Genomic DNA, 27,942 nt, shown 5'->3' with positions numbered 1-27,942 from the left:
TTGAAGGTGAGAAAATTTATTAGTGTGACTGTCTCTTTAAGAAGTAAGCTGCAGAGGGAATTCCTGGAAAAGGAAGGAAAATGCAAAGCAAGAGCAACCCATTTTTCTTTTGTTATTTCTGCTGATTTTGACTGGAATGAATCCTCTCAAAGGGCCCTTGGAAAACTGCCCAATGTGCTCTTGGCGGGTAAATGGTTTTTATGTCAGTCACTCTGGTCTGGAGAGAAACTCCTGCTGGGCCTGAGAGGCAGATTTAGTCTCCTCAGGAGATAATGAGGTGGGTTTTATTTTCCCACAGAAGAAAGAAAGGGAGGAGGGTCTCTCCAGAGAACGAGGCTCCTGAGAACGTGTAGAGTTCGGCTCCTGAGTCAGCGTCAGAAAAAGACACACGTCCCCCTTCATAGTCCAGAGTCACCTGGATCCTCCTGGGCTCCTCACTTGGGGACAGAGGAGAGTCATCTGGGGGGGTGCAGGCCGAGTATTCCCCTCCCGACTTCTCCACAACCCAGACCCCTCTCTCAGGCCCAAAGGAGAAGTATCCCTGTCTCTCCACAGACTTCCTGGCAACCCCCAAAGCCCACCATTCCCCACTTTCCACAGTGACTTCCCAGAAATGTCTGCCTGCTGTGAATCCCTCACGTCCCAACACACAATGCCAGTCGCTGAATCTCTCAGGATTATCAGGCAGGGCTTGAAGTTTGTCTCCCAATCTCACGCTTTTCCCATCCTTGGACAGGATGAGTTCGGGATGGGCTGTGTCTGGATCCAGAGTGACATTTGCTGTTGGGGAGAAGATGAGGGAAAGAGAAGAATAGGCAGAGTCAGCTGAGAGACAGAAACGGACATCCTGATGAATAAATAAAAAACACCACCAAAACCCAGATTCCCTCTCATATCAAGGGGATTTCTTTGCATCGCATGCTAGACTGAGACTCCTCCTTGCAGACTCTCATCAGAATAAATATATTCCTTGAGGGTTTTAAAATCAGTTTTCTTCACTTTCTTATATTCAGTGTATATTGTGCCTGCCCTCCTCTCAACCCAGGCATTTTCTAAGGGGAAAAACCACCCAGGAAACCTTTTACTCATCTCTTCTGTGTTATCTAAGGGGAAAGAGGAGAACTGGAGGAGGCAGGAGAGGAGAGAAGCTGCTTTCCTTTGACAATCTCTGTGGGAATTGGCCTTTGGGGAGCTCTGGGTTGGGCTGGGAGATGAGGACCCCCCGTAATAATAATAATAATAATAATAATAATAATAATAATAATAATAATAATTGCATACTACCCTTCATCCATAGGTCTCAGGGTGGTTCACAGCATAAAAATACAACATAAAACCACATATAGGCCTCCCCTCACTTTCGCGGGGGTCACGTTCTGGGCCGTCATGCCCACAAGTGAAAATGGTGTTAAGTGGGGAGCCTGTTTATTCCTGGTCTCCATCTCTCTCACCCACTTGGTCTCTCCTTGCCTTCCTCTCTACCATCTTGGAAGTTTAGGCCTTGACACCAGGGAAGAAGAGGCAGATGGAAGGGCAATTTTACAAAGGACTGCTTATTCCATGCTTCTCTCTTGGATTTAATATATACCATAAGACTAGTTCCCTGGGAGAAGGAGGAATAACTCAAAAAGTTACCAGTCAGGGGCTAAGACAGTCATGACAGGCAATTGTAGGGTTGCCATATTTTGAAACGCAAAGAAGAAGACACGTTTGCCAACTTCTACTCTTAACCATGGATCTTAACTTTCAACAACAAAAGAATAATAATAATAATAATAATAATAATAATAATAATAATAATGCAAATTGCTTCCTCACTTGCCACATGAAAGTATTTGGGCTCATGTTCACATCTTTGTGAACGCAAGTGTGCACAGAACAATTTATTAAACTGTTAAACATGTACATATGGACTCTCCTTAAGGGCAGGGGGGTGTTAACTCTTCCCCTCCCAGATTCCTTCTCCAAGATCTTGTAGCTGAGCCAGTGTCCTTTTAGTTCAGTCACAAGAGAAGGGTTTTATACAGGATGTGGCTAGCTTAAGATGCTGCTCTGTTGCAATTCTCTGCTCTAGACTAGCTTAGCTGGGTGCCTTAGATCTGAGTCTAATGCACTAGAAATTTTTTCACGGGTTACTGTAAACCAAACCAAACAACTTGAGACATTTTGCCAAATTTGAAAAACCCGCCCAGGGGAGAAATTTTAATCATGAAAATAGAGGACCTGTCCGAGAAAAAGAGGACATGTGGCAACCAGTCCTGAAAAAGGTCACATGGAAAAGCAACCCAACTCTCTCTAGGCAACCCAACTCTCTCTAGGCAGGAATGAAACTCTTCCCTCTTTTATCTGATCCTTCTGGGCAGTTTCTCTCCCTGCCTTCTGCACCTTCAAGTCCACCCTCTCTGCCTTTGTGGTACAAACAGCAGGGCCAGAGTCAAGCTGTACAGAAGAGACTCTTGACCCCCATGAAATACTAGTCCCCCCCTCCTGTGAATTGGGGTCTCCATGTGAAATTTACCTCTCTGAAGATTTCTGAATGACTGAACATCTGAGGAGGCAAAAAGACAGGCTTAACAGGCTACAATGCAGTAGCTAAAACAAAACAAAACAAAAATATTTCTTACGAAACATCACCACATCATAGCACCTGTTGTTTCCTTATTTCAAGCAAAAGATAAAATCATGCAAAGACGACAGCTGTAGGCCTAAGTAGTGATGTTAAATATTCTCCAAAAGATTATTCTTGAGAATGTAATATCACTAGGCCTAAGGAATGTGTTTAGCAGTAATTCCTGCATTGCAGGGGGTTTGACTAGATGATCTTTGGGATCCTTTCAGACTCTGCTATTCCATGATTTCATGGGGAAACCAGAAATAGTAAACCATACTAGGAAATGGCGGAATACAATCATTCAAAATCCACAAATGAAATGGGGATCTGAACTGGATGGATGAAGAAAGGTTTAACATCTGCCCCAAGTAAACTGGTGGGGAAAAGCTGTTGAAACTGGAATTTCCAAGTATGTTAGCAAACCAAATTGCAGAGGAAGAATCAGCAGAACTTTGCCATGTAATTCCAAGGGTCTCGTGCAATGAGAAGTCCTCACTCATGAAATCGGGCTGATCTCTTAAGAACTGTGGGAACTCTGAGGAGATTGGGATGGCTGAAGCACGAGAAATGGCTGGTGAGGTTGAAACTCTGAGGCTCAGGCCTTGGCTCCATGGCTGAGAAACAAGCCTGAGCAGGAGGCAGAGGGGGAACTGGGGGCTTCTTAATGCCCTTTGACTCCATTCAGAGCAGGAGAACCTCCAAAAGGACAACCCCAGATTGTGCAGACAGGGAACCACAAGGAAAAGGAGGTTTTGTATAGCTGTAAACAGATGCATATGGGAGGAAAAAATCCTGACTTTGCTCTACACTCTGGTTCAGGCTTTCTTTACAGGATCCAGCATCACAATATACATGGGCCATTCTGGGGGACAGGAAATGAAGGCTGGAGCCCCAAGAAGGAAGGGATCCTGGGGTTACTCAATTCCATGCAATAAGAGCCTGGCATGTTCAGTTCTGAAGAAGTAGCAGAATTCCCAGTGTGAAATCCTGGCAGCCATTTTTCATTACCTTTCCATTGTTTCATTGTATCCTCCACAAGGTGATGTAGATCATAGGATTCCAAGATCCTGTTCCTCAGCTCTGGAGGGAAAGCCAGTGGCTTCTCTGGACTCTCTCTTTTCTCATACCTGGTGAAAAGAAAAACAATTAATGGCCCCATCTCCCTAATTATTGCAGGACATCTCAGTAACATGAACAAAGTGGAAGTTTATTTCCCAACAGGTTTATTTCCACCACAGATGAGACCTCAGTCCAAAACCCCTGAGGACAGCTGTCAGTGGTTTTGTAAGGATGCTAAAGGTACAAGATGTAACCCCAAACGACACCACCAGAGGACTCCCATGGCTTCCAACGATGCTGCCCCATAACAACTCTCTGGTAAGATCCCAAGAAGGAAGAACCAACCCCTGAGGTGGAATACCTGCAATCCCTCCCTCCCTCCCTGAGCTTCTCCAGAGGATGTGAGTGATGTCCAAAGCTGCAAAGTGGTCAAGGAAAACAACCTACACCCTCCCTTCACCCCCTCTCTCACCCAGGAAGGGCACAACTCCATGTGCCATGGGATTCTCCCTCCAGAGGTAGGAAACAACTGGACTTTCACCCCCCACTCAAGACCACCTTCAGTCTCTCACAGTGGAAACGCTCCCAAGAAAAATAACCCACCCATTCTAGACCAACAGACCTTCCTTCCCTCAGTGCCTCAAAGGGGCTGAGTTTCCAGAGTTGGGGGGCTTCTAGTTGCATATAGAAATCTATTGGTACATCATAAACTCTTCCCAAGTATCTTTGGCACTTTCTCTTCTAGATGTTTGAAATTACCAAAAAGTCCATGAACAGAAAGTGCAAGAGAAAGAAAAGAGCCCCCATCCCTTTGTGAAGTGATGTGGGGAGGGAGGGAGGAGGCAGTTGACCTTGAACTTTGGAGGGAGAATTGGGGGGCCACAAGTTCAGAAGAGGGGGCTCTACTTTTACCTGTGAGGTGCTGCAGGGAGTGAGTCCTCCAGTCTCTCCCCTGCAGCCCCTGGAGGGCCATGTCTGAGGTTCTTGCATCTCAGCTTCAAAGAGTGATGCTAATGGAAATGAGCCAGATCCACTTACCTCTGCAAGGTCCTTCTCACATCCTAGAGGGGAAAAGAGAAGGGAATTCACTGCACACCACAGGCCACACTAGGAAGACCCCCTCAGACCCTGCCCCTCGGATGTCAGTCTGCCTGGCACACGCCAAGGTTTTGGGTAGGGATGGCGGAATCAGCCAGTTTGGGTTTCTCACAGCTTTTATTTTTCCATTCTGAAATTATTAACTTTTACAATATCAAGTTCTCCACATTTCCACATCAGTTTGAAATTATTTTTTAAAATCCTTATGAAAATCCACCAGCATTTTAGGAAAATTTCACATTTGTGGGTTCAATAGAAGATTCTCATGTCTTAGATTATAATTTATTAATTTTAATCCAGTTTGCATTGTGCAATTCAGATGTAAGTAAGCCTACAGGATAATCCTGCCAGGGCACTGACAAACTGGAACGTGTCCAGAGGAGGGCAACCAAAATGGTCAAAGACCTGGAAACGATGCCTTATGAAGAACGGCTAAGGGAGCTGGGCATGTTTAGCCTGGAGAAGAGGAGCTTAAGGGGTGATATGATAGCCATGTTCAAATATATAAAAGGATGTCACATAGAGGAGGGAGAAAGGTTGTTTTCTGCTGCTCCAGAGAAGCGGACACGGAGCAATGGATCCAAACTACAAGAAAGAAGATTCCACCTAAACATGAGGAAGAACTTCCTGACAGTAAGAGCTGTTCGACAGTGGAATTTGCTGCCTAGGAGTGTGGTGGAGTCTCCTTCTTTGGAGGTCTTTAAGCAGAGGCTTGACAACCATATGTCAGGAGTGCTCTGATGGTGTTTCCTGCTTGGCAGGGGGTTGGACTCGATGGCCCTTGTGGTCTCTTCCAACTCTATGATTCTATGATTCTATGAACTGTCTTCCATAGATGTCCCCAAATTTCAAATTATGTTTTACGTCTGGAAGTAAAAAAAGCACCTGCAGCATAAAATGCCTCCAAAGGGGTAATAAAACAGCTCAGTGTTTCTTTGGGCTCATCCTCACTTCTCCCTTTCCTGTGCCCAGAAAAGTTTGCCCTGCCACTTTCCCTTGGGAAAAACCTGCTCCTTAGTACAACATCAAAGCAAATGTCAATCCAGAGAAAACCTGGCTGAGGTTTGCTCTGATTCAGCAGTAAACAGTGGGTTTTCCTGGAGAAAAGGGGTGGGACAAGCAGCAGTCTGGATGAGCCCCTCTGTCTTGCTCTTTGGTCACTGTGACTGAGAACCATTTTGGGCCGATCTGTATCCATGGAGAAGGGGATCAACCCAGAAGTTGTGGAGGAAACGGGAAGAGAAGCTTGGTCAAGAGACTGGCTCATGTCGGAAGGAGGCCTGAACGCATTCTCAGCGAAGCCCAGCACAGGGCAGGAAGGAAGCATTGCTAAGCTGGAAGGCATTCAGAGACAAATCATCAGCAAAGGGCAGAAAATCACCTCCCTTTCCATCAAGAACACAGACGAATCTCTAGTCTGCATTCAGGTGAGATAAGCATCCCAGGTCTCTCTGGTCTTCCTGTCCATTACAAACCTGACCAGAGGCTCCATCAACTCAGCCCCTGCACTCCTTGCATACATGAAAGGGGCAGCCTTCTCCTGGAGCCTTGGGCTGTTCCTGCCACCATCTTACCTGCAGGACTTCACTCGCTGGCTGCTGACTCTTCTCCTCCATCTCCTGGATGATCCTCTCAAGAGAGGAGTTTCCTGGAGAGTCTGGCCAGCTGCTCATCCCTTCTCCCTGCAATCTCCTTCTCTACCTCTTCCACGTGAGTCAACAGACGTTTCTCTTGTTCTTCCAGGAACTGGCACAGTTCTCTGAACTTCTCCACAGTCTTCAGCCTCTCTGTTTCTGTTAATTTCTGCAAGAAAAGAGGAGGTCTGAGTGTGGAAGGTGCTCAGCCCTCAAAACATCAGGAAGAGAATAGTGAGAATTCCACAGGGAGGACACTTCTGATTTTTGAGAGACATGAAACCTCCAGTGGCTAAAGAAGTAAACATTTATTTTGAGGGGCGGCTCTCTCCATTATTCTTTCTATTTACTTCTATTTTGCAGAGAGCTACAGCGTAAAGGAAGGAGCATTTTTTCTAGCCATGGATGTTCCCTGCATGTTTTGGGGCATGGTATAACCAGAGTTCTAAGTTGTTCAGAGAACATCCAGGGACATAAAACACACCTAGATTTAGGCTGGTATCATTTAGGTGTGGGAAGAAACAGAGGAGGAGGAGGAGGAGGAGGAGGAGGAGGAGGAGGACAAAGTGCAGAGTTCATCCCCATAGCTCCCTTGTTTTCTGTAAAGGTTCAAAATGGCCTGAGTTTCCTAAAGATGAAGGAGAGCACACATTTAGAAAGACAATTCCTTAGTAATATTTATGGTAAATCAGGATTTGAATTGACCTACTTCCACCCTCTCATCTCACAAGTTCTCAGGCTTCTCCTTATTATATTATTCATATAATAAACGACAATGGGAAATAAATTCTATTTAGCTGCATTCAAACGTGAACTTACATAATTCACAACTGCTGAAAAAATAAATTAATAAACAAAATAATATTGAAAAAAAGAGAAATGCGGAGAAGCTGAAATGGGCAGATTTCCCCACCCTCCTCAGTCCTGACTCGACTCTTCCAGTGCTTGTTCCCTCCCTAGTAACAACAAGAGACACTTACAAGGAGGTCTTTGCTTTCCTTGTCCAGGGCTGCTTGATGGGCCAGAATTTCCTCTCTCTCTTTCCTCAGAATCTCCAGGTGGTGACAGATCTCTTCCTAAAGAGAAAAGGGGAAACTCAGGTTTGATTGAGACACACAGAGAGGAGGTGAATAGTATGCTGGCTTCTTGCGCCCAGGGGCTTGCTATAATAGCCAAGTAGTTTACTGGAGGAAATAAAAGTCCAGAGGTTTTCAACCTTTTTGGGTCCAGCTACCTTTTTTCTGTGGCATCCCTGTGGGGCTCTGGGACCCAGTTAGGTCACCCCTTCCTTACAGACTTCTACCTAGTCTTTGCAGATGCTTCTCAGGGATATCAAGGGAGATCCCTTTGTCCCCCGGCAGAGAAAAAGACTTGAACTCCCTCCTCCCAGTAATCCCAGGAGCCCTCAGGCTTCCCCTTGGCTGCTTTTTACATAATAAACAAGGATTAATTCATGCCATGCCTACTTTGGACCTGAGAATTAAAAAGAAAACCTCCCAAGAAGAATCCACAGCTATTTCTCCCCCTCAAGATCCAGGGATCTCCTACCTTGTATTCCTCGGAAGCCTCCTCCAGAGGAATCACCTTGTGATTTTCATGTTCCTTTGATTTGTCACACACCAGGCAGATGGGGGCTTCATGGACTTTGCAAAAGAGCTTCAGGGGCTCCTGGTGCTCCTCGCAGACTCCTCCTTTCCTTCCTTCCTCTTTTCCCTCTTGAAGGCTGAGATTCACGATTAATTCTACCACGTTAGCCAGTTGCCTGTTGGAGACGAGGCTCATCCTCTGGACTCTTTCTCTGCACTGAGGGCAGGAAGCCTCTGCCTCCGATTCCCCCCAGCACTGGATCAAGCAGGATCGGCAGAAGTTGTGCCCACACTCTGGGATGGTCACTGGATCCTTGAAGTAATCCAGGCAGATGGAGCAAGTGGCTTCATCATGGAGACGCTGGATGTGACCCCCTGCAGCAGCCATGGCTCCCTCGCACCGAAGATCCGAGTTAAGTTTCACTTTCTCAGTTTTCAGCTACTGGGAGTTTCCCTTCCTGGAAATGACTCATTGATCACGTGCTGTTTATTTAATTTTTATTTTTTAAATGTCTCCAGGGCTTTGCAATCGCTGAATGTTTTCTCAAGGAGCAGCAAATGCTTTTGGATTGTGTTGTAAGAACTTTGAGTTGAATAAACGTTTCTTTTCCTCTGTATCAATAAGGGAATAAATATTTGCTATCAGTAAAGTCTCCCCACTTGTCTGCCCCCCTTCATTGCTCCCTGTAATGCTCAAAACCACGGTAGAGTCGGCTGTATTGCTTCCTTTTCCAGCCCCCGTGAGATATTACAATTGTGTTCAGCGTCTCTGTACTAATGTTATTTCTTTAATGTTACTTTTACGTTGTCTCCCTACTGAATGTAACTTTGTAGGATGACACACAAATGAGGCCAACATCATATAGGGGAAGGTGGAAGGGGAGGTGGCGCTCAGGCAGGTGGGGTGTGTGTCTTTATTCCATCATGTGCCACCACCCCATGGAAAACGCAGGAAAAGGAGAGCAGGTTGCCAGATCTTTGAGAGAGGTCAATTCCACAGGCATGTGTTGTTCTAGCTCTTAGTATCCCAGGACAAAAATCAGATGCACCTGCTGTCGAAATGACCCTCCTTGGGGGAGCACTGGGGTACGAAGGGGGGGCGGGGGCGTGCCATTCCAGGTACCATTTAGGGAAAGGGTACCATCACGGCTGCTCCCCTGGGATGTGGGGACCTGTGCTGCACGCTGCGCAACCCCGGGACGCGGGCCACGCCCCAGCCTGTTCTCCACTCCAGGGGCTGCAGCTGCTTGTTCTGCCACTGTGGGGTAGCACTGTATATTTGGGGTGGGGCTGAGGAGCAAAGGGAAGGTGCCATGCGAAATGTATAGGGTAGCACAGCCCATGGGGCCCCTTCCGGAAGCTGCTCGACTGTAACTCCCATCCTCTGTGTCCCCTGGCCATGCTGGATAAATCAGAGGGGAACTGGAGTCCAGCACTATCCAGAGGACACCCTATTTGATGCCCCCGATAGACAGAATCCAGCCTGTGAATAAGGAACATAAATGCATCCACTCAAAACACATTTAACTGAGCAGAAGCCCCACTCAATGCAAGAAGGCTTACTTCTGACGTGTGGAGATGGCGAGGCTGTATTTGCAGAGGGCATTTGAAGCTGATGCCCTGCTCAATTTCTTTTTCATTTTCTTCCCATCTGAGGTCCCCTGAGCAAGGAGCTATCCTAACTAACGTAGGTGAAGGGGTTCATTTTTTTAGTCCTCTATTAATCCAATAATGTAGGCATTTTCACAGCTGCATAAGATATTGTGGGGAGAGGAAGGTTTCCTAGAATTGCAGAGTTGCGAGGGGTCCTGAGGGTCCTCTAGTCTCACCCCATGCAGTGCAGGAAACCTTTGCCCAACGTGGGGCTCAGACCCACAACCCTGGGATTAAGAGTCTCGTGCTCTGCCAAATCAGACCTCTCAAAAGGAAAACAAGATTGAAGGTGAGGAAAAGATTATTTATTGGGACTGTTAAAAGTGTGAATGTCTCTGGAAGAAGCTCCAGAGGGAATTATCGGAAAAGGAAGGAAAGGTCCCCATGAAAAACTGCCCAACGTGCTCTTGGCTGGTAAATGTTTTTTATACCAGTCACTCTGGTCTGGAGAGAAACTCCTGCTGGGCCTGAGAGGCAGATTTAGTCTCCTCAGGAGATACTGAGGTGGGTTTTATAATTTTCCCACAGAAGAAAGAAAGGGAGGAGGGTCTCTCCAGAGAACGAGGCTCCTGAGAACGTGTAGAGTTCGGCTCCTGAGTCATAATGCATATGGCTCCCTCGCTTGCCACATGAAACTATTTGGGCTCATGTTCCCATCTTGCTGAACATAAGTGTGCACAGAACAATTTATTAAACTGTTAAACATGTACATATGGACTCTCCTTAAGGGCAGGGGGATGTTAACTCTTGCCCTCCTGGACTCCTCCTCCAAGAGGAGGGGAGACACTGCAGAAAAGGCCCATTCTTGTGTTGCCACCCTCTGGGCCTCTTGAGGAGGCGGCACACAAAGAATGGCCTCAACAGCTTCCTCCACAAATTTCATTGCTTAGATATTTTTATGTCCATTTAGTTTGGAAATATCATCACAATCAATCCCTTCTAGTTCCTACCACCTTGGACCATTGAAAGTCCTCAGTGAATTTGGCCACCTCATTTTCACCCAGAAACCCAGATAATTTCTGAATAGCGGATTCCTTCTTTTTAAATTTTAATCTTCTTAGTTGTTTACCACAAATAAGAAATAAGGCCAATCAAAATCCACAGCCCAGAGCTCTCTAAAATTTGGTGCTCCCACGGACACAGTTGGGATTCCATTCCTAGCCAATGAATATTTGTTTCCTTTCATTTACTTCTTTATTTATTGCTAGTGCTTAATGAAGATAGATAACAGCAATCGAGTGATGGAGGCTTTTGAGGGGAAAGATTATTTATTGGGAATGTTCAGGTGTTTCCTTTTCTTAAAAAACTCCGCTGCAGAGAAAATGCCGGGAAAGGAAAGGGAAAAGAACCAATTTTTGTTTGTTTTGTTGCTTGTGCCGATTGTGACTAGAACGAATCCTCTCAAAGGGTCCCAGAAAAGCTGCCAAAAAATGCTCTGGGGGGGGGGGATGCTGGTTTTATATCAGTCATTCTGGTCAGGAGAGAAACTTCTGCTGGGCCTGTGAGGCAAATATAGTGTCTTCAGGAGATACTGAGCTGAGTTTTACCTCCACCCAGACAAAAGAATGGGAGGAGGGTCTCTCCAGAGAACGAGGCTCCTGAGAACGTGTAGAGTTCGGCTCCTGAGTCAGCGTCAAAAAATGACACACGTCCCCCTTCATAGTCCAGAGTCACCCGGATCCTCCTGGGCTTCTCCCTCAGGGACAGCGGAGGGTCATCAGGGGAGGTGCAGGCCCAGTACTTGCTTTCAGACTTCTCCACAGCCCAGATTCCTCCCTCAGGACTGAAGGGAAGAAAGCTCCTTCTCTTCACAGACTTCCTGGCAACCCCCACAGTCCACCATCCCTCGCTTCCCACAGTGACCTCCCAGAAATGTCTGCCTGCTGTGAATCCCTCACGTCCCAACACAGAAGTAGAATTGTTGAATCTCTCAGGATTGTCGGGCAGGGCTTGACGTTTGTCTCCCAGTCTCACGCTTTTCCGATCCTCAGACAGGATGAGCCTGAAATAGGCTGTGTCTGGATCCAGAGTGACATTTGCTGTTGGGGGGAAGATGAGGGAAAGAGAAGATTAGGCAGAATCAGCCGAGAGTCAAGAGACGGACATCCTGATCCAAGAAACAGTTCAGGAACCAGACTCCCTCTCATAAAAACAGGACTTATTTGCATTGCATTTAGGGTTAGGGCCCTCCTCTCCTTCTTCCAGACTCTCATCAGAATAAACTTTGAATAAAAACCATACTTGTTATTTTTATATTCAATATACAGCGGTGCCTCCGCTGTATATTGTATCCGCTGTATCGCGGAACGAAATTAATCCGTTCCGCGAGTCTCTTCGTCTTTCGTCTTGCGAAAGGACGGCTATTAGCGGCTTAGCGGCTTTAAGAAAAAGGAAAAGAACTCGCAAGAACTCGCAAGACGTTTCGTCTTGTGAAGCAAGCCCATAGCCCACCTCTCCAAGTCCTTTTTTATCTCTTTGCATACGTGCTCATAGTTATTCTTAAATAGGTCTATATTTTTCGGGGTTATCCATATTCCTAGATATTTTACCTTTTTGGCCACTTCTATTTCTGTTTGTTGTTGTAATTCCTCGATTGCCTTCGAATCTAAATTCTTCACCATTATTTTAGTCTTCCTTTTGTTTAACTTAAAACCAGCCACCTTACCAAATTGTTCCAGTTCTTCCAGTATCTCTTTTATTGAGTTCAGCGGGTCTTCTGTTGTTATTACTAAATCGTCTGCGAATGCTTTAACTTTATATTCATTTTGACCGATTCTAATCCCTTTTATTTTCTTATTTTGTCTTATTGAGTTCAGGAGTACTTCCAGTACTATTATAAATAGCAACGGGGAGAGTGGGCAGCCTTGTCTTGTACCCTTCTCTACCGTTATTTCTTCTGACACCACGTTGTTTATAATTAATTTGGCCTTTTGCTCCGTATAGATTGCCTTTATTCCATTGAAGAAGTTCATACCAACCTCCATATATTCTAACTGTTTTAGTAAAAAGTCCCAAACTATATTATCGAATGCTTTCTCTGCATCCACGAACATCATTATGGCTTGCTTATCATACCTGGCAGACAAGTATTCTATGGAATTTATTATATTTCTAATATTATCTCTCATTTGCCTGCCAGGCAGAAAGCCCGCCTGGTCTCCATGGATATATTCTAACCATATGTTTTTAACTCTACTTGCCAATATTCCTGCGAAAATTTTATAATCGACGTTTAACAGCGAGATCGGCCTGTAGTTCTTAACTTGCGACAGATCTGAGTCTTGTTTTGGGATTAAAGTAATGAAGGCATCCTTCCAAGTATCTGGTATTTCTTTTTCTTTCAAAATATTATTCATTACTTCTCTCAGTGGTGCCAGTACAGTATTTTCCATTTCTTTATAGTAACTTGCCGTGAAGCCATCTGGGCCCGGAGCTTTCCCTCTTTTTAAATCTTTAATTGCTGATTTTATTTCTTCTGTCTCTATTGGGGTGTTTAATTGCTCTTTTTTCTCTATTGGAATCTTCTGAACCTGTTTATCTTTCAAGAATCTTTCTATTTTTCTCTGGTTAAATCTCTCTCTATTTTTGTATAATCCTCTATAATAATCCAGAAAACCTTTCCTTATTTCCTTGGGGTTAGTTATTTCTTCTCCGTTCGCTACAATTTTATTTATTGTGCTTTGTTCCTTTCTTTTCTTGGTTTGCCATGCCAAAAGCTTCCCTGACTTATTCGCAAACTCAAACGTTCTTTGTCTTATTTTTTTTATGTTCCATTCTACTTCCCTATTTACATGGAAGTGAAAGCTGGACCATAAAGAAGGCTGACCGCCAAAGAATTGATGCTTTTGAATTATGGTGCTGGAGGAGACTCTTGAGAGTCCCATGGAGTGCAAGAAGATCCAACCTCTCCATTCTTAAGGAAATCAGCCCTGAGTGCTCACTGGAAGGACAGATCCTGAAGCTGAGGCTCCAATACTTTGGCCACCTCATGAGAAGACTCCCTGGAAAAGACCCTGATGTTGGGAAAGATGGAGGGCAGAAGGAGAAGGGGACAACAGAGGACGAGATGGTTGGACAGTGTTCTCAAAGCTACCAGCATGAGTTTGACCAAACTGCGGGAGGCAGTGGAAGACAGGAGTGCCTGGCGTGCTCTGGTCCAGGGGGTCACGAACAACAACTACACAGGCCCAGACAGAGAACCTCCTGCCCTTTTGCTTGGGCACTGTCTTGCCAAATGTCCTGGTTTGCCACATGCAAAGCAACGGTGAGTCTCTCTGCGGCGTCTGCCTCCATCCATCCATGCAGCTTCAGGAGTCACCCTCCCTGCTGAGCCCAGCTGCATTGGTTCAGGAGCATCTTCCTGTCTGTGTGTACTGCCAACTCTCTTTCCTGGCATGCTAGGAATGTGGCTTCTCACAAACATTGGCCGCCCTTGCCCCCTCTTCTCCAACGCCCTCTGCTGCTGTCTCACGCCAATTTGCAGAGAAGCTCGTACTAAATCATCCAAAGATTCAAGGGGCGCCATTCTCGACAATTCATCCAAGATAGAGTCATTCAACCCCGCTCGGTACAAAGCGGCCAAAGGCGGGCTGTCTGCCTGCCACCCAAGCTTCTGCACCAACAAGCTGAACGAAGTCCAATAAGTAGAGACTGAGTCACTGCCCTGACGTAGGTTCAGTAGTTCCTGCTTATCCATAGCATTCTGCAGGGGGTTTTGGAACATACTATCCATCATTTCCAAAAACTCCTCCAGGTTTGAGAGTGCGCTGTGCTGGCTTGCCATAAGAGGAATAGTCCATAATTTAGCGTTCCCTTCCAGCAAACTGATTAGATAAGCGACTCTCTCTTTATCAGTCTCAAATTCTCCCGAGTATAAGTCTAGAATATAAAGCGCTACCGTTTTAAAAGCTAGATATTCATCAGGTTCTCCGGAGTATGGTGATGGATTAGCCACATGCGTCTTACTTGCTCTGAGAGTCCTCTCTGCCTCTCGGTGCAATCTCTGTTCTTCCAGGGCTCCTGCTAATGTATCTAATTGTGATTCCAGCTGCCAGCTGTATTGCCAGAGTTCATTCAGGGGGTCTCTTGGCTCCACTGCCCCAGCCCCCACTGGGTCTTGACCTTCCATTGCCGCTCTCTGCTGTCCTTCTGTGTGAGAGAGATTGTAGTCGAGTCAAGCTGTCAGGTTTAGTACAGTATGTCTCTCTCACACACAACACAGCATGCTGACAGTTTTATTACTTTCAGATTTATTCAGCAATTACAGGGTTTCAGCAGTCCATGTTTCCTTGGGTCATCCATCACTGTCGGAGTCAGATGACTCGACTAGATTCCTTTTCCGGCGAAGGCAAGATACTCTCCACCTTTCCTCCCCGCCTCCTTCCGGTCTTACGCTGTTCTTCTAATCTACTCTTTCTCCTGCTTTTCGGAGATTCTGGCACTGTTAGCCCCTCCTCATCTGGAGTCAAGTCTAACCCCCCCCTCCTTTCTCCTGCTCTTTCAGCTCTGTGTTGCTTTCAGAATTGACAGGCAGCGTTCCAGAGCGAGAGAGGCTTATCTCACTTTCACTGTGTGAAGGAATCAAGTATCTACTCCTCTCTGGCTCTCCCCCCTCCTCTCGGTCTGTCAGAAAGGAACACAGGATAAGGGTGTGTGTGATCTCCATCATTCCTCCTCCTCTTCCCTCTTGCCCTTATCAGTCCAGTCCCTGACAGGGGATGGGAGTCAGAAACTGGCGAGAGCCACTGCCTTTCTGCACTGACTGGAGGCTTCCTGGCGGCACCCGTTTAGCTCCTGCTGGAAAGAGGATTCTGGGCAAGATGGACTCTTCTTCTGACCCAACAGGGCTCTTGCAAAGTGCTTTGATCACATGGAAAAGTAACCAAACTCTCTCTAGGAAGGAAATAACTCTTCCCTCCTTAGTCTACACCTTCTCACCCTGTTTGCACCTTCGAGTCCACCTTCCCTGCCTTTGTTGTACATAGGAAGAACTCAAACAGCAGGGATAGACTCAAGTGCTGGGTCGCTTGAAATTCTGCAGCACAGGCACTTTCACCCCCTTGAAACACCACCACCACCCCATGAATTTGGGACTCCATGTGAAATTTACCTTTCTGAGGTTTTCCGAATGACAGAACCTCTGAGGAAGCAAAAAGATATAATGTTTAAGGGCTACACAGCTATATCTAAAATAGAAATAATCTTTACAAAACAATGCTTCATAACTTATCCGTGGTTTCCTTATTTCAAGCAAAAGATTAAATCATAGAACAAATTACTAATGAGAAAACTGTATGACTAAGAAATTCAAACAGCCAACTTGTCTACCTGCTATTCCCTGCATTGCAGGAATCTGGACTAGATGACCCCTGGAAACCTTTAAAACTCTTAAAACTATTCTGATTCCGTGTGAAAATCAGAAATGGTAAACCGTACTGGAAAATGGCAGAATAAAATTATTCAGAATCCATGAATGAAATGGGGATATATACTGGATGGCAGTGCAATTTCCATCTTTTAAAAGGTTAACATCTGCCTGAAGTAAACAGGTGGGAAAAGGCTATTTAAAGCCAGAAATTTTAGACATGCTGACACTATTGCTGATGGTTCCAAAGTCTAAGAACAGACAGTTCAGCACCCATGAAACACCAGTCCCCCATCCCTCCTGTTCCTTCCCTGGAAATTTACCTTCCTGAAGCTGTTCTCTGAGGAACAGAGCATCTGAGGAAGCAAAAAGATATAAGTGTAAGGGCGACTCTCTTCCACCTGAAATAAATCTCCATACAAAAATAATGCTTCATAATGTAGCATTATTATAATTTAAGGAAAAGATTAAGTAGTAGAAAAATATAATTAAAAACAAGAATATCTTAGGAAGAATCTATGAAAATAACTAAAGCTTTAAAACACAGCAATAATAAAGCAAGCTTACAAATAGCAGAAGAAAAACATTCACAATATATCCTGCTGGTCTCTGAATTTTGTCCCTAAATTGGGCTCTACATTGGAGGACTGGAGGGGAGGCAGAGCAAGAGGAATCCCAAAAAAGGATGCAGAGGGGAGATTGAGGCAGCCTTAACATCTTCCCCAAGTAAAGTGGTGGGGGGAATCATTAAAGCCAAAATTGTGAAACATAAGGAGAAGCGAAGTTTGATGAGGAAGGATTGGCAAAAGGAAGTCCTTCCTCACAAACCTTCTCTACAAATCTTTAAGGTTCTTCACAAGCATAATTGTGCCCTTTGGGGCTCATGTGCTCTTGCTTCCATCCTCAATGTGGGAACTCTCAGGAGATCTTGAAGGCTGAAGCTCTAGATCTGGCAGCTGCAGGGGGACGTCTGAGGAGGAGACGGCTCAGGCCTTGGCTCCACGGCTGAGAAAGAAGCCTGAGCAGGAGGCAGAGGGGGAACTGGGGGCTTCTTAATGCCCTTTGACTCCATTCAGAGCAGGAGAACCTCCAAAAGGAAAACCCCAGATTGTGTAGTCAGATAACCAAAAGGAAAAGGAGGTTGTGTATAATTGTAAACAGATACATACTGAATGAAAGAACCCTGATTTTGATATGCACTTTGATATGCCTTTTCTTCTTCTTCTTAATTGTGACAGACACCATTTCTCTTCTCCAAACCCCAATGCACCAGAATGACAATGTATATGGGGAATTCTGGGGGAAATAAAATAATGTCTGCACCAACAAGGAAGGAAGGTATCCTGGTGATACCCAGGTCTGTGGTGAGAACAAAATACAAAACAGTAAGAGCCTGGCGTGCCCAGCTTTGGACTATAGGCAATGACTGTTTTGCACAGGGGTTGTGTTCTTGACTCCTGCCCCTGCCCCTTTTCCAGTCACTTCCGGGTTGCGGTGATGCACATGGTCACGGTCGCACGTAAATTAGTTGTTGCCCAATATAAAACCCTTTCAGCCATTTTTCATTACCTTTGAACTGCTTCATGACATCCTCCAGGAGAGGGTTTATATCACAGAATTCTGAGATTCTCCCCTTCAGCTCTGGAGGGAAAGCCAGTGGATTCACCAACGTCTCTCTTTTCTCATACCTGGTGAAAAGAAACACAATGTGAGTCTGTTCAAATCCACAATTCCACAAAAAGGAAGTGAGAGAGAGGAAGAGAGCTGCAGACAGGCAGGCACAGCAGGGAAAGATTTTTCTTCTGCAGTACGGACTCCAAAGACAGACATTTCAGGACCAGAACAGCAAGCGCAGGCCTCTGAGTCTCCCTGCTTATATTTACTCAAAGAAGAAGCACCAGCATGTGATATCAGGGGGCATGAATTCTCTGAGTGCTTGATGACAGGACAGCATCTTTCTCTAGATGTCCCCAGAGAAGGCGTAGAGAAGAAAAATATGGCTGCTGCTGTTCATATACGTGAAATGTTCCTTATAACCTCTCTCCTGAACCTGAGCAACACATTGAAGTTACAAATTACAGGATCAGGAACAAAGGTACACCGCTAACTCTCTTTCTTGTGAGATTCCCTTCGCTTGGGGATATATCACACTTGGTTAAGTGGTGAAGACAGCGCTGCAGAGCAACTGTAGTAAATTTCCCTTGTTTCGTGTGCAAGGAGAAAAGCTTTCCCTTAGAGTAAATTCAAAGCATTTGTTTCTTGAGCTTGGTGATACCTTGTTTTAATATGTAGATAACCTCTGCTCTAGAACCAAATGATCTCAAGAGGATGAGGCAGACCTTCCACAAATATATAAGCAAACCAAGTTATTGGTCAAAAGTCCATCCAGGCCAATACAAAACGACATTATACAATTTAAATAAGTAAAACAAAATTAGCAGGGGAAATGGCAGTACTTCATTTGGAAACCACCTCTGCCTGAAAGGCCCCATCATGGCACAGTCTCCAAAATTTTCCATGCAACTTCAATACAGTGGTACCTCTGGTTACATACGCTTCAGGTTACAGACTCCGCTAACCCAGAAATATTACCTCGGGTTAAGAACTTTGCTTCAGGATGAGAACAGAAATTGTGCTCCAGCGGTGCGGCAGCAGCGGGAGGCCCCATTAGCTAAAGTGGTGCTTCAGGTTAAGAACAGTTTCAGGTTAAGAACGAACCTCCAGAACGAATCAAGTATGTAACCAGAGGTACCACTGTAAAATGAAAAACCCTTGCAGCAGAAAAGTATTTTCCCAAGAGGTCATTCATGACCTGCTCAGCAGGATAGCCTGTGATCGTATCCAGGAGAAGTTTGAGCAGCAATTCCAAGGGACTCTGTGCAAGGGACAACAGAAAACCAACTCCAGGACCCCTAAACCCCCACAGATCCTGGTGTATTTCAGAGGTAGAAATCCTATTATTCCCCCCCCCCGTGGTCTTATGTGACTTTTCCCAGCCTTATGGAGTGATGCTAATGGAAATGAGCAGGATCCACTTACCTCTGCAAGGTGCTTCTTACATCCTAGAGGGAAAAGAGAATGGAAATCACTGCACACCACAGGCCACACTAGGAAGACCCCCTCAGACCCTGCAATGGAGGAACACTCTGGCCCTCTGAGGAACGGCTAAATCAGACAATTTTCTGCAACTGTGTGACTTGTACACATTACAGTGGTACCTCGCGAGACGAATGCCTTGCAAGACGAAAAACGCGCAAGACGAAAGAGTTTTCCATTTTTTGAGTCATTCCGCAAGACGAATTTCCCTATGGGCTTGCTTCGCAAGACGAAACGTCTTGAGAGTTCTTGCAAGTTTACTTCCTTTTTCTTAAATCCGCTAAGCCGTTAATAGCCGCTAAGCCGCTAATAGCCGTGCTTCGCAAGACGAAAAACCGCAAGATGAAGAGACTCGCAGAACGGATTAATTTCGTCTTGCAAGGCACCACTGTACTTGGCTGGAGAGCTGCCTTGGAAAGTCCATAGAAGTGCAAACGTTGATGGAAGGTTGTGACTCAGTTTGTGTATCGATGTATAAAGAGCAAATGAGGCAGGTTCACCTTTAAGTGTGGGTTCAGTGGAATTCCCCCACCCCCTTGGGATGTCAAAAAAAGTGTGTTCAATGCTGGAGCTCACACCTGTTTTGATTCATTTTACTTTTGGTAAGCTCTGAGGCATGGTTAGGCAAACTAAGGCCCGGGGGCTGGATGCGGCCCAATTGCCTTCTAAATCTGGCCCGCGGATGGCCCGGGAATCAGCATGTTTTTACATGAGTAGAATGTGTCCAGTGTGGTGTAGTGGTTAAGAGCGGTAGACTCCTAATCTGGGGAACCGGGTTCGCGTCTCCGCTCCTCCACATGCAGCTGCTGGGTGACCTTGGGCTAGTCACACTTCTTGAAGTCTCTCAGCCCCACTCACCTCACAGAGTGTTTGTTGTGGGGGAGGACAGGAAAGGAGAATGTGAGCCGCTTTGAGACTCCTTAAAGGGAGTGAAAGGCGGAATATCAAATCCAAACTCCTCCTCTTCTTCTTCTTCTTCTTCTTTAAAATGCATCTCTAGGTTATTTGTGGGGCCTGCCTAGTGTTTTTACATGAGCAGAATGTGTTCTTTTATTTAAAATGCATCTCTGGGCTATTTGTGGGGCCTGCCTGGTGTTTTTACATGAGTAGAATGTGTCCTTTTATTTAAAATGCATCTCTGGGTTATTTGTGAGGCATAGGAATTCGTCTGTCCTCCCCAAATATAGTCCACCCCCCCACAAGGTCTGAAGGACAGCGGACCAGCCCCCTGCTGAAAAAGTTTGCTGACCCCTGCTCTGAGGTGGCCAAAACAGCTTCTGGGAAGCCCACTACAGGGCATGAAGACAGCACTGCCAAACTAGAAGGCATTAGGAGGCAAACTATTAGCCAGGAGGAAAAACAACACTTGGTTCCATCAATACCGCAGAAGAATCTCTAGTTTGCATTAAGGTAAGGAAAACATCCCGGGTCTCTTGGTGCACCTGTGCGTAACAGACTGGACTAGAGACTCCATCCACTAAGGTCTTTTACTACTTGCATAAATCAAAGAGGCACATAAATTTCTGCAGACTTGTCCTTGGGCTGTTCCTGCCACCATCTTACCTGCAGGAGTTCGTGTGCTGGCTGCAGACACTTCTCCTCCATTTCCTGGACCACGCTTTCAAGATGGGCGAGTTCTCTGGAAAGCCTGGCCAGTTGCTCATTCCTTTTCCTTGCAACCTCCTTCTCCACCTCTTCTATATGATCCAGATGGTGTTTTTCTTGTTCTTTGAGAAACTGCTGCAGTTGTCTGAACTTCTCCACTGTCTTCTGCCTCCCGGTTTCTGTTAATTTCTGCAAGAAGCAGGCGGAAAAGAAGAGACCAGAATCTGAAATACGGCCAGTCTTCATGACATCAGGAGGGAAATTATGAGATGTCCGCAGGAAGTGCACTTTCGATGACTTTTCATAGACATGAAATAAACTTCCAGTGGCTAAAGAAGCAGGGGAGGCAGGGATGAACACATTCTATTTGCCACCTCCATTTTTGTTGCCTTCCATTTTGTGGGAAGCAACAGCCCTAAAGCATGGAACATTTTTCTAGACATGGAGGTTCCCTGCATCATTTCATATTTGGCATATTCAAGGTTCTAAGATGTTCAGAGAGCCTCCATGGGCACAAAATACTCCTCACTTCTGAACTGTGGCCTTCATGAGGACAAAGACAACAACAACAAAAATGGAGGAGGAGGAGGGGGTGGCAGAGCTAGCATGCTCATGCCCACCACTCCCCTATTTAAGGTAAAGGTAAATGTAAAGGACCCCTGGACAGTTACGTCCAGTCAAATTAGACCATGGGGTGCAGTGCTCATTTCCGCTTCAGGCCGAGAGAGCCGGCATTTGTCCACAAACAGCTTTCCGGGTCATGTGGCCAGCATGACTAAACTGCTCCTGGCACAACCGGACACCATGACGGAAACCAGAGCACACGGAAATGCCGTTTACCTTCCCGCCAGAGCGGTACCTATTTATCTACTGACACTGGCATGCTTTCAAACTGCTAGGTTGGCAGGAGCTGGGACAGAGGAATGGGAGCTCACTCCGTCAGGTGGATTTAAACTGCTGGCCTTGTGATCGGCAAGCCCAAGAGGCTCAGTGGTTTAGACCAAAATATCACCTGCATTCACCTCCCCAATTTACTTTAAAGATTCACTATGGCCTGCGTCTCGGACAGATGAACAAGCGGGCACATTCAGAAACATATTTCATTAACAATTTTTATAGTAATTGCCTCAAGCAATCTATGTTCTGTAGAGCTGGGCTGCCAAATGGGAAAGAAATTCAATTCAGTTTGCATTCAAAACACAGCAATCCCCTGAAATTCACACTTCTCCAAGTTTTGCAAGGTTACCCCAGCCAGGTAGTGTCTACAGAAATGCATATATTGGGGGGGGGAGTGAAGTATGAATAAAGATGTATTTATTAATATAAACAACAGAGAGAATTGAATAAAATTAGGCAGTGCTTTTTCTGGGGGTACGGATACCCCTAAACATTTTGTGAATCTAAGTTTTGCTTCATTGAGGGGCAGTATTTTAATATGAATAGGAAAATGAGAGTACCCCTAAACATATATTTTTTTAGAAAAAAGCACTGATATTAGGGAAGATTGTCTTGCAAAATTTTAAATATAGGGAAATTGCAGATGAAAATATTTATATATGGAGAAATCCACCCTAAAATCTGATTAATTTTCAGCATTTTTTTTAAAAAAAACAAGCTAACAAACTAACTAATGTGGGAAAATGAGAAATGGAAAGACACCGAAATGGACAAATTTGCCAATCCCTACTCAGTCCTGACTTGATTCATAAAGTACTTGCTCCCTGCCTAATAATAATAGTGATAATTACAAGCAGGTCTTGGCTTTCCTTGTCCAGGTCTGCTTGACAGGCCATAATTTTCTCTTTCTCTTTCATCAGAATCTCCAGGCGGCTGCAAATCAGTCCCTAAAGAGAAAAGAAAAAAACTCAGGTTAGATAGAGAGATAGAGGAGGAGAGAGGCATTGACTATTTTGCTGATTTCTAGTTTCTGAAGGCCTTGCACGTAATGGTTTGTAGCTTTGTAGTCTCCCCCCCCCCCCTTCTATTTTATCAATTCTTTTTGAGAAGATATAAAATGCAACAGTTAATGTTTGCATTTTTAAAATAATTATAAATGAAGAAGCCTTGATAATAAAAAAATGAGTATTTTGGGGGGGGGGCTTTTTAGCAGTCTTTGCCAATCTGCTGCCATCCAGAAGTTTTTATTGTTATTTTTATTAACATAAAATAAAAAAATACAGACAAAAGAATAAACAAAAATAATAACAGTTACAAAACAGTGCAGAGGTTGTACACACAGATCCCACTTCCCAAACACAACTAGATCCCTGGAAATCATTCATGATGCGAGCGTTTGCATAATGAGGGTATGCTTTCCATTATTTCCTATGGAATTACTTCTAATGTGGGATCTGTCTGCTTTCTCTCCCCCCCCCCTCCATATTTTTTCCTGAAATGGCTGCAGCCAATCAGCAAAAAAGACACAAAGTAAAACAACTGATTTGTCTGATCTCTCCTGCTCTGTGATTTGTCCAATCTCATTTCCCCACCTCTGTGGTTTCTGCCACTAAAAGGCTGCTACCAACCAGCAAAACACATGTGGAGTTTAGAGCAGTGTTCGAAATTTGCCAGGTGTCAGGCATATTTTGCACCTGGCCACTTGCGACCAAGATGCCTGGGTGCCAGGATGGCACCTGATGTATGGAGGTTGCATGCCTGGGGATCCTTGGATCTTGACTGTTTTCACACACTAGCAACACGTCCTGCAGAATTATATCCATTATATTTTATCTGCAAAATCAGAATGAATTTCAGAAACCAAAAAGTATTATTGACAATTACGACTTTTGAGCTGCCTGGCCCCAAAATGGCAACTAGGCATTCCGTTTTGGTGACTGTGACCCTGGTTTAAGGAGCCGTTTGGCGCCTAGCTTATATACCTGGGTTTCTAACACTGGTTTAAGCACTTTCTCTTCCTGGCATTGTGGCAACATCCCGTAAATCTCCGAAGCTGCTGTTTGCATTTCAAGGGAAGCTCCTTTTGGTACCCTGGCAAAGAGAGAAAAATCCAAACTCCTTCCTCCCAGCCAGCCCTCAGGCTTCTCCTCAGCTGCTTTTTACATAATATAACCTTAGAAGACATCTGAAGGCAGCCCTGTATAGCGAAGCTTTTAAAGGTGTATTCTTTGAATATGTTTTTATATATGTTGGAAGCTGCCCAGAGTGGCTGGGGCAATCTACGAAGATGGACGGGGTAGTACTAATACTATTACTAATTATTATTATTAACAATAAGTATGGAAACTGCATTCAGGCAATTAATACCATGCATAATTCAGGTATAAGAGTTAAAGAAAATTATCATATGTGGTGGGATTGTAGTAAAATGAAATTTTTTTGGGAAATGATATATAATGAGTTGAAGAAAATGTTCCAATTAACATTTGTAAAAAAAGCCTGAAACTTTCTTGTTAGGGATTGTAGGAAAAGACCTGCCAAGGAAATTAAACAACATCTTCATGTATGCAACAACGGCGGCAAGAGTCTTAATAGCACAAGGATGGAAGAATGAGGAAATCCCAACTAAAGAACTGGGGCAAGAGAAATTGATGGACTACACAGAATTGGCGAAATTGACACATAAACTCCGTGACAAGGATAACTGTGACTTTAAAGAAGAATTGGAACCTTTTACGAAGTATTTAAAGAAACAACAAAAGGAACTTGACTCCTTGGCAGGTTTTGAATAAACACTAAAAAAGAATTATTGGTAACATACAGATAGATAAACTGAGGCTCTTTACAATTTTATAAAATGCAGAGAATAACATGTGCTAAGACAGTGTTTCCCAACCGGTGTTCCGCGGCACACTAGTGTGCCGCGAGACGTTGCCTGGTGTGCCGTGGGAGGGAGGCGGGCGAGTCCGGCGGCGAGAGGCGGGGCGGCGGCGGCATCTCCTGCTGGATGCAAATCCAAACATGGCGGGCGCCTCCCTCGCTCCTTTGTAGGCGGACCATCGAGAGAGAAAGAAAAGGAGGCGAAAGAGCGAGAGAAGGCGCCTGCGCGGAAAGAGGAGCGAGCAGTGCGCCTGCGCGCCGCGGCGCCCGAGTGCAGTGAAATTCCGTGAAGAGGGGAGGGGGGGCTGGAAAAGAGAGAAAGGAAAGATTTTTCATTTAAAAAAAAAAAAAAAAAAAGGAAGAGGGAAAGAAGAGAAAAAGCGGCAGAAGCTGAGGGGAAGGTTTCCGTGAGCGAGAGAGAGAGAGAAACGCGGGGCTGGCGGGACCCCTCCTCTTCCGCCACGCGTCGCCCGCCACCGCCTCAGAATCTCCTCAGGAGCGGCGGCGGCTGGCGGCGGGGTCGGCTCGAGCGCTAGCCGGCTGGCTCTAGCCCGGCAAGAGGAGGAGGAGGAGGAGGAGCACGCCGTCGCTTCCACAGCGGCCGCCCCACACTCCCCTCCCCGGGCACCGGCGGGGAGAATGACGGAGCTCCAGTCCGCGCTGCTACTGCGGAGACAGCTGGCAGGTCGGTCCGTCCGTCGGTCGGGGCAAAACACACCACAGCGCAGGCAGAGGCAGGCAGGCCCGTCTCTCCCTGCCCCCCCTCGGACCTGGCCGGCCTGGGGTTTGCACCCCAAACATTCATGTCCACCCCAGCTACACAAGCCACACCTTGCTCTCAGTTCGATCTGTCAAATAACTCACCTATCATTCACATAAAGAACCTAGTCTATCCTCAAACGTCAGAATGTACCTCCTCTCTAGCTTCCCCCACTTCATCTAGGCACTTTCAGCCCTTACTTAACCCACCCCAGCCTGCTTACTCTTCCTTCATTTGCTATAAAAACTAAATACAGAGAGAGACTGAGAGCTGTTGACGAAGAGCTACGTGTGTGTCTTTCTTCGATTCCAGCCAGAATATCAGCTTTGTGTTCAGCCAAACAGGCCCAGGTTGCGCACTGAATAAAGTATTTTATAATTTTTCATATTTCTGTTTACTTACTATTTCATAATAAAGTAATTATAAAATACTTTCTTTGTGTTTATTTTATTCCTATTAAAGAGAGTTACTTTATATATAGTCAATATAGGCACAGAGTTATTTTTTTAAACATTTTCTAATGGTGGTGTGCCTCGAGATTTTTTTCATGAAACAAGTGTGCCTTTGCCCAAAAAAGGTTGGGAAACACTGTGCTAAGAAACCAGAGAGAGGAGCCGAAGGAAGTCTGGGGGGCGGTTTCTTTTTTAGGGGGGGAGGGGGGAAACGGGGGGGGGATTGTGGATGATGTATTTTTGACAAATTGTTATGTTGAAATCCCTAATAAAAAATATTTTTTAAAAAAAAGTTAAAGAAAATTGCTGAAAAAGAATCCACAGCTATCCCTCTGCTCCCCACCCTTTAAGATCCTACCTTGTATTTCTCGAAAGCCTCCTCCAGAGGAATCACCTTGTGATTTTCATGCATCTTGGATTTATCACACACCACACAGATAGGGCTTTCATGGTCCTCGCAGAAGAGGTTCAGGGGCTCCTGGTGCTTCTCACAGACTCTCCCCTTCCGTCCTTCCTCCTCCTCCTCCTCCTTTTCCAGACTGAGCTTCTTGATCAATTCCACAAGGTGAGCCAGTTGCCTGTTTGGGATGAGATTCCTTTTCTGGACTGTCTGTCTGCATTGAGGGCAGGAGGCCTGCCTGCCTCTCTCCCCACAACACTGGACCAGGCAGGACCGGCAGAAGTTGTGCCCGCACTCTGCAGTGGTCACTGGATCCTTGAAATACTCCAGGCAGATGGAGCAAGTGGCTTCGTCGCAGAGATCTTGCACGGGACTCCCTGCAGCAGCAGCAGCAGCAGCCATGGCTCCCTCGCGCCAAAGAAAAAGTCAAATTTCACCTCTTCTGTTTTCAGCCGCTGGGTTTTCCCCTTCCTGCAAAGGACTCCGGAACTCAATGCCCACGTGGCTTCTTTATTTTCTTTTCAGCTCCGACAGACCTCTGCTTAATGTTTTCTGGAGCAGCTTTTATAGTCTCTTCGTTGCTTTGCAGAGAGGGGGGTGTGGGAAAGAGATGTACACTGCCCCAAGAAGGCAATGTGTAAATAATGTTAAAAACAAATCAACTTAAGCATTGTGGAGAGACAGGCTCTGTTGAAAGAAAATCCATCTTCCAGCTCTACAATTCTGTTATGTACTGAGTTGAATAGGATCCAAAAGGCAGCAGTCTGATTGGTCCACAGGAGCCACCCAATCCAGCTCCAGGTGGAAGTGAATCCGCAACCTGATTGGCCTACAGGTGAATCCTGGAATTAGCCAATCATGTGGGGCCCATTGTGTAAATAATGTATATAAAGCAGACATTCTGGGGGAATTCCATTCCTCCTCACCACTATGAGCTGAATAAAGAACATGAAATCCACTCTCAACTCCGAGGATATTTCAAATTCCCCCTAGAGTCCGTCTTTGCCTGAGAGTTTGTTGCCAGAGCTGGAGAGATGACAAGCCAGAGTGGTGCATGCTCCGGTTATCTCCCGCTTGGACTACTGCAATGCGCTCTACGTGGGGCTACCTTTGCAGGTGACCCAGAAACTACAACTAATCCAGAATGCGGCAGCTGGACTGGTGACTGGGAGCAGCCGCTGGGGCGATATAACACCTGTCCTAAAATATCTTCAGTGGCTTCTAGTGCATTTCTGAGCACAATTCAAAGTGCTGGTGCTGACCTTTAAAGCCCTAAATGGCCTTGGCCCTGCCTGAAGGAGCGTCTACACCCCCATGATTCAGCTCTGACACAGGTCCTTTTCCAAGGGTCTTCTGCTGTTTCCCCCACTGACAGAAGCGAAGTTACAGGGAACAAGGCAGAGAGCCATATCGGTAGTGGCGCCCTCTCTGTGGAACGCCCTCCCTTTAGAGGGATCTGATCAATCCCTTCAGATGTCAAGGAGATAAAGAACTGCAGTGGTACCTCGGGTTAAGCACTTAATTTGTTCTGGAGGTCCGTTCTTAACCTGAAACTGTTCTTAACCTGAAGCACCACTTTAGCTAATGGGGCCTCCTCCTGCCACCGCCCCGCAAGAGCACGATTTCTGTTCTCATCCCAAAGCAAAGTTCTTAACCCGAGATACAATTTCTGGGTTAGAGGAGTCTGTAACCTGAAGTGTCTGTAACCTGAAGCGTATGTAACCCGAGGTACCACTGTATACAACTTTTAGAAGACAACTGAAGGCAGCCCTGTATCATGAAGTTTTTAATGTTTGATGTTTTACTATGTTTTATATATGTTGCAAGCCGCCCAGAGTGGCTGATGG

At 45.6% G+C, this 27,942-nt stretch overlaps 1 protein-coding gene across 1 annotated transcript; it reads right to left on the bottom strand.

Annotated features, from left to right (window-relative positions):
- Positions 1-26,618, bottom strand: LOC309336323 (uncharacterized protein). Its single transcript, XM_081851944.1, is given in 16 exon segments — positions 1-780; positions 3,620-3,738; positions 4,709-4,731; positions 6,343-6,418; positions 6,420-6,571; positions 7,383-7,478; positions 7,951-8,427; positions 11,166-11,680; positions 14,607-14,789; positions 15,751-15,780; positions 16,329-16,361; positions 17,575-17,693; positions 19,045-19,067; positions 20,665-20,895; positions 22,455-22,550; positions 26,054-26,618. Coding segments are annotated over 16 exon segments (3,135 nt in total). The 5' UTR covers positions 26,498-26,618; the 3' UTR covers positions 1-262.
- Between the last annotated feature and the right edge of the window lie 1,324 nt (positions 26,619-27,942).

The sequence above is a fragment of the Podarcis erhardii genome (genome assembly GCF_964252035.2).
Source record: "Podarcis erhardii genome assembly, chromosome: 2".
Taxonomy (NCBI): domain Eukaryota; kingdom Metazoa; phylum Chordata; class Lepidosauria; order Squamata; family Lacertidae; genus Podarcis; species Podarcis erhardii.
This window is presented reverse-complemented; position numbering and strand designations above follow the sequence as displayed.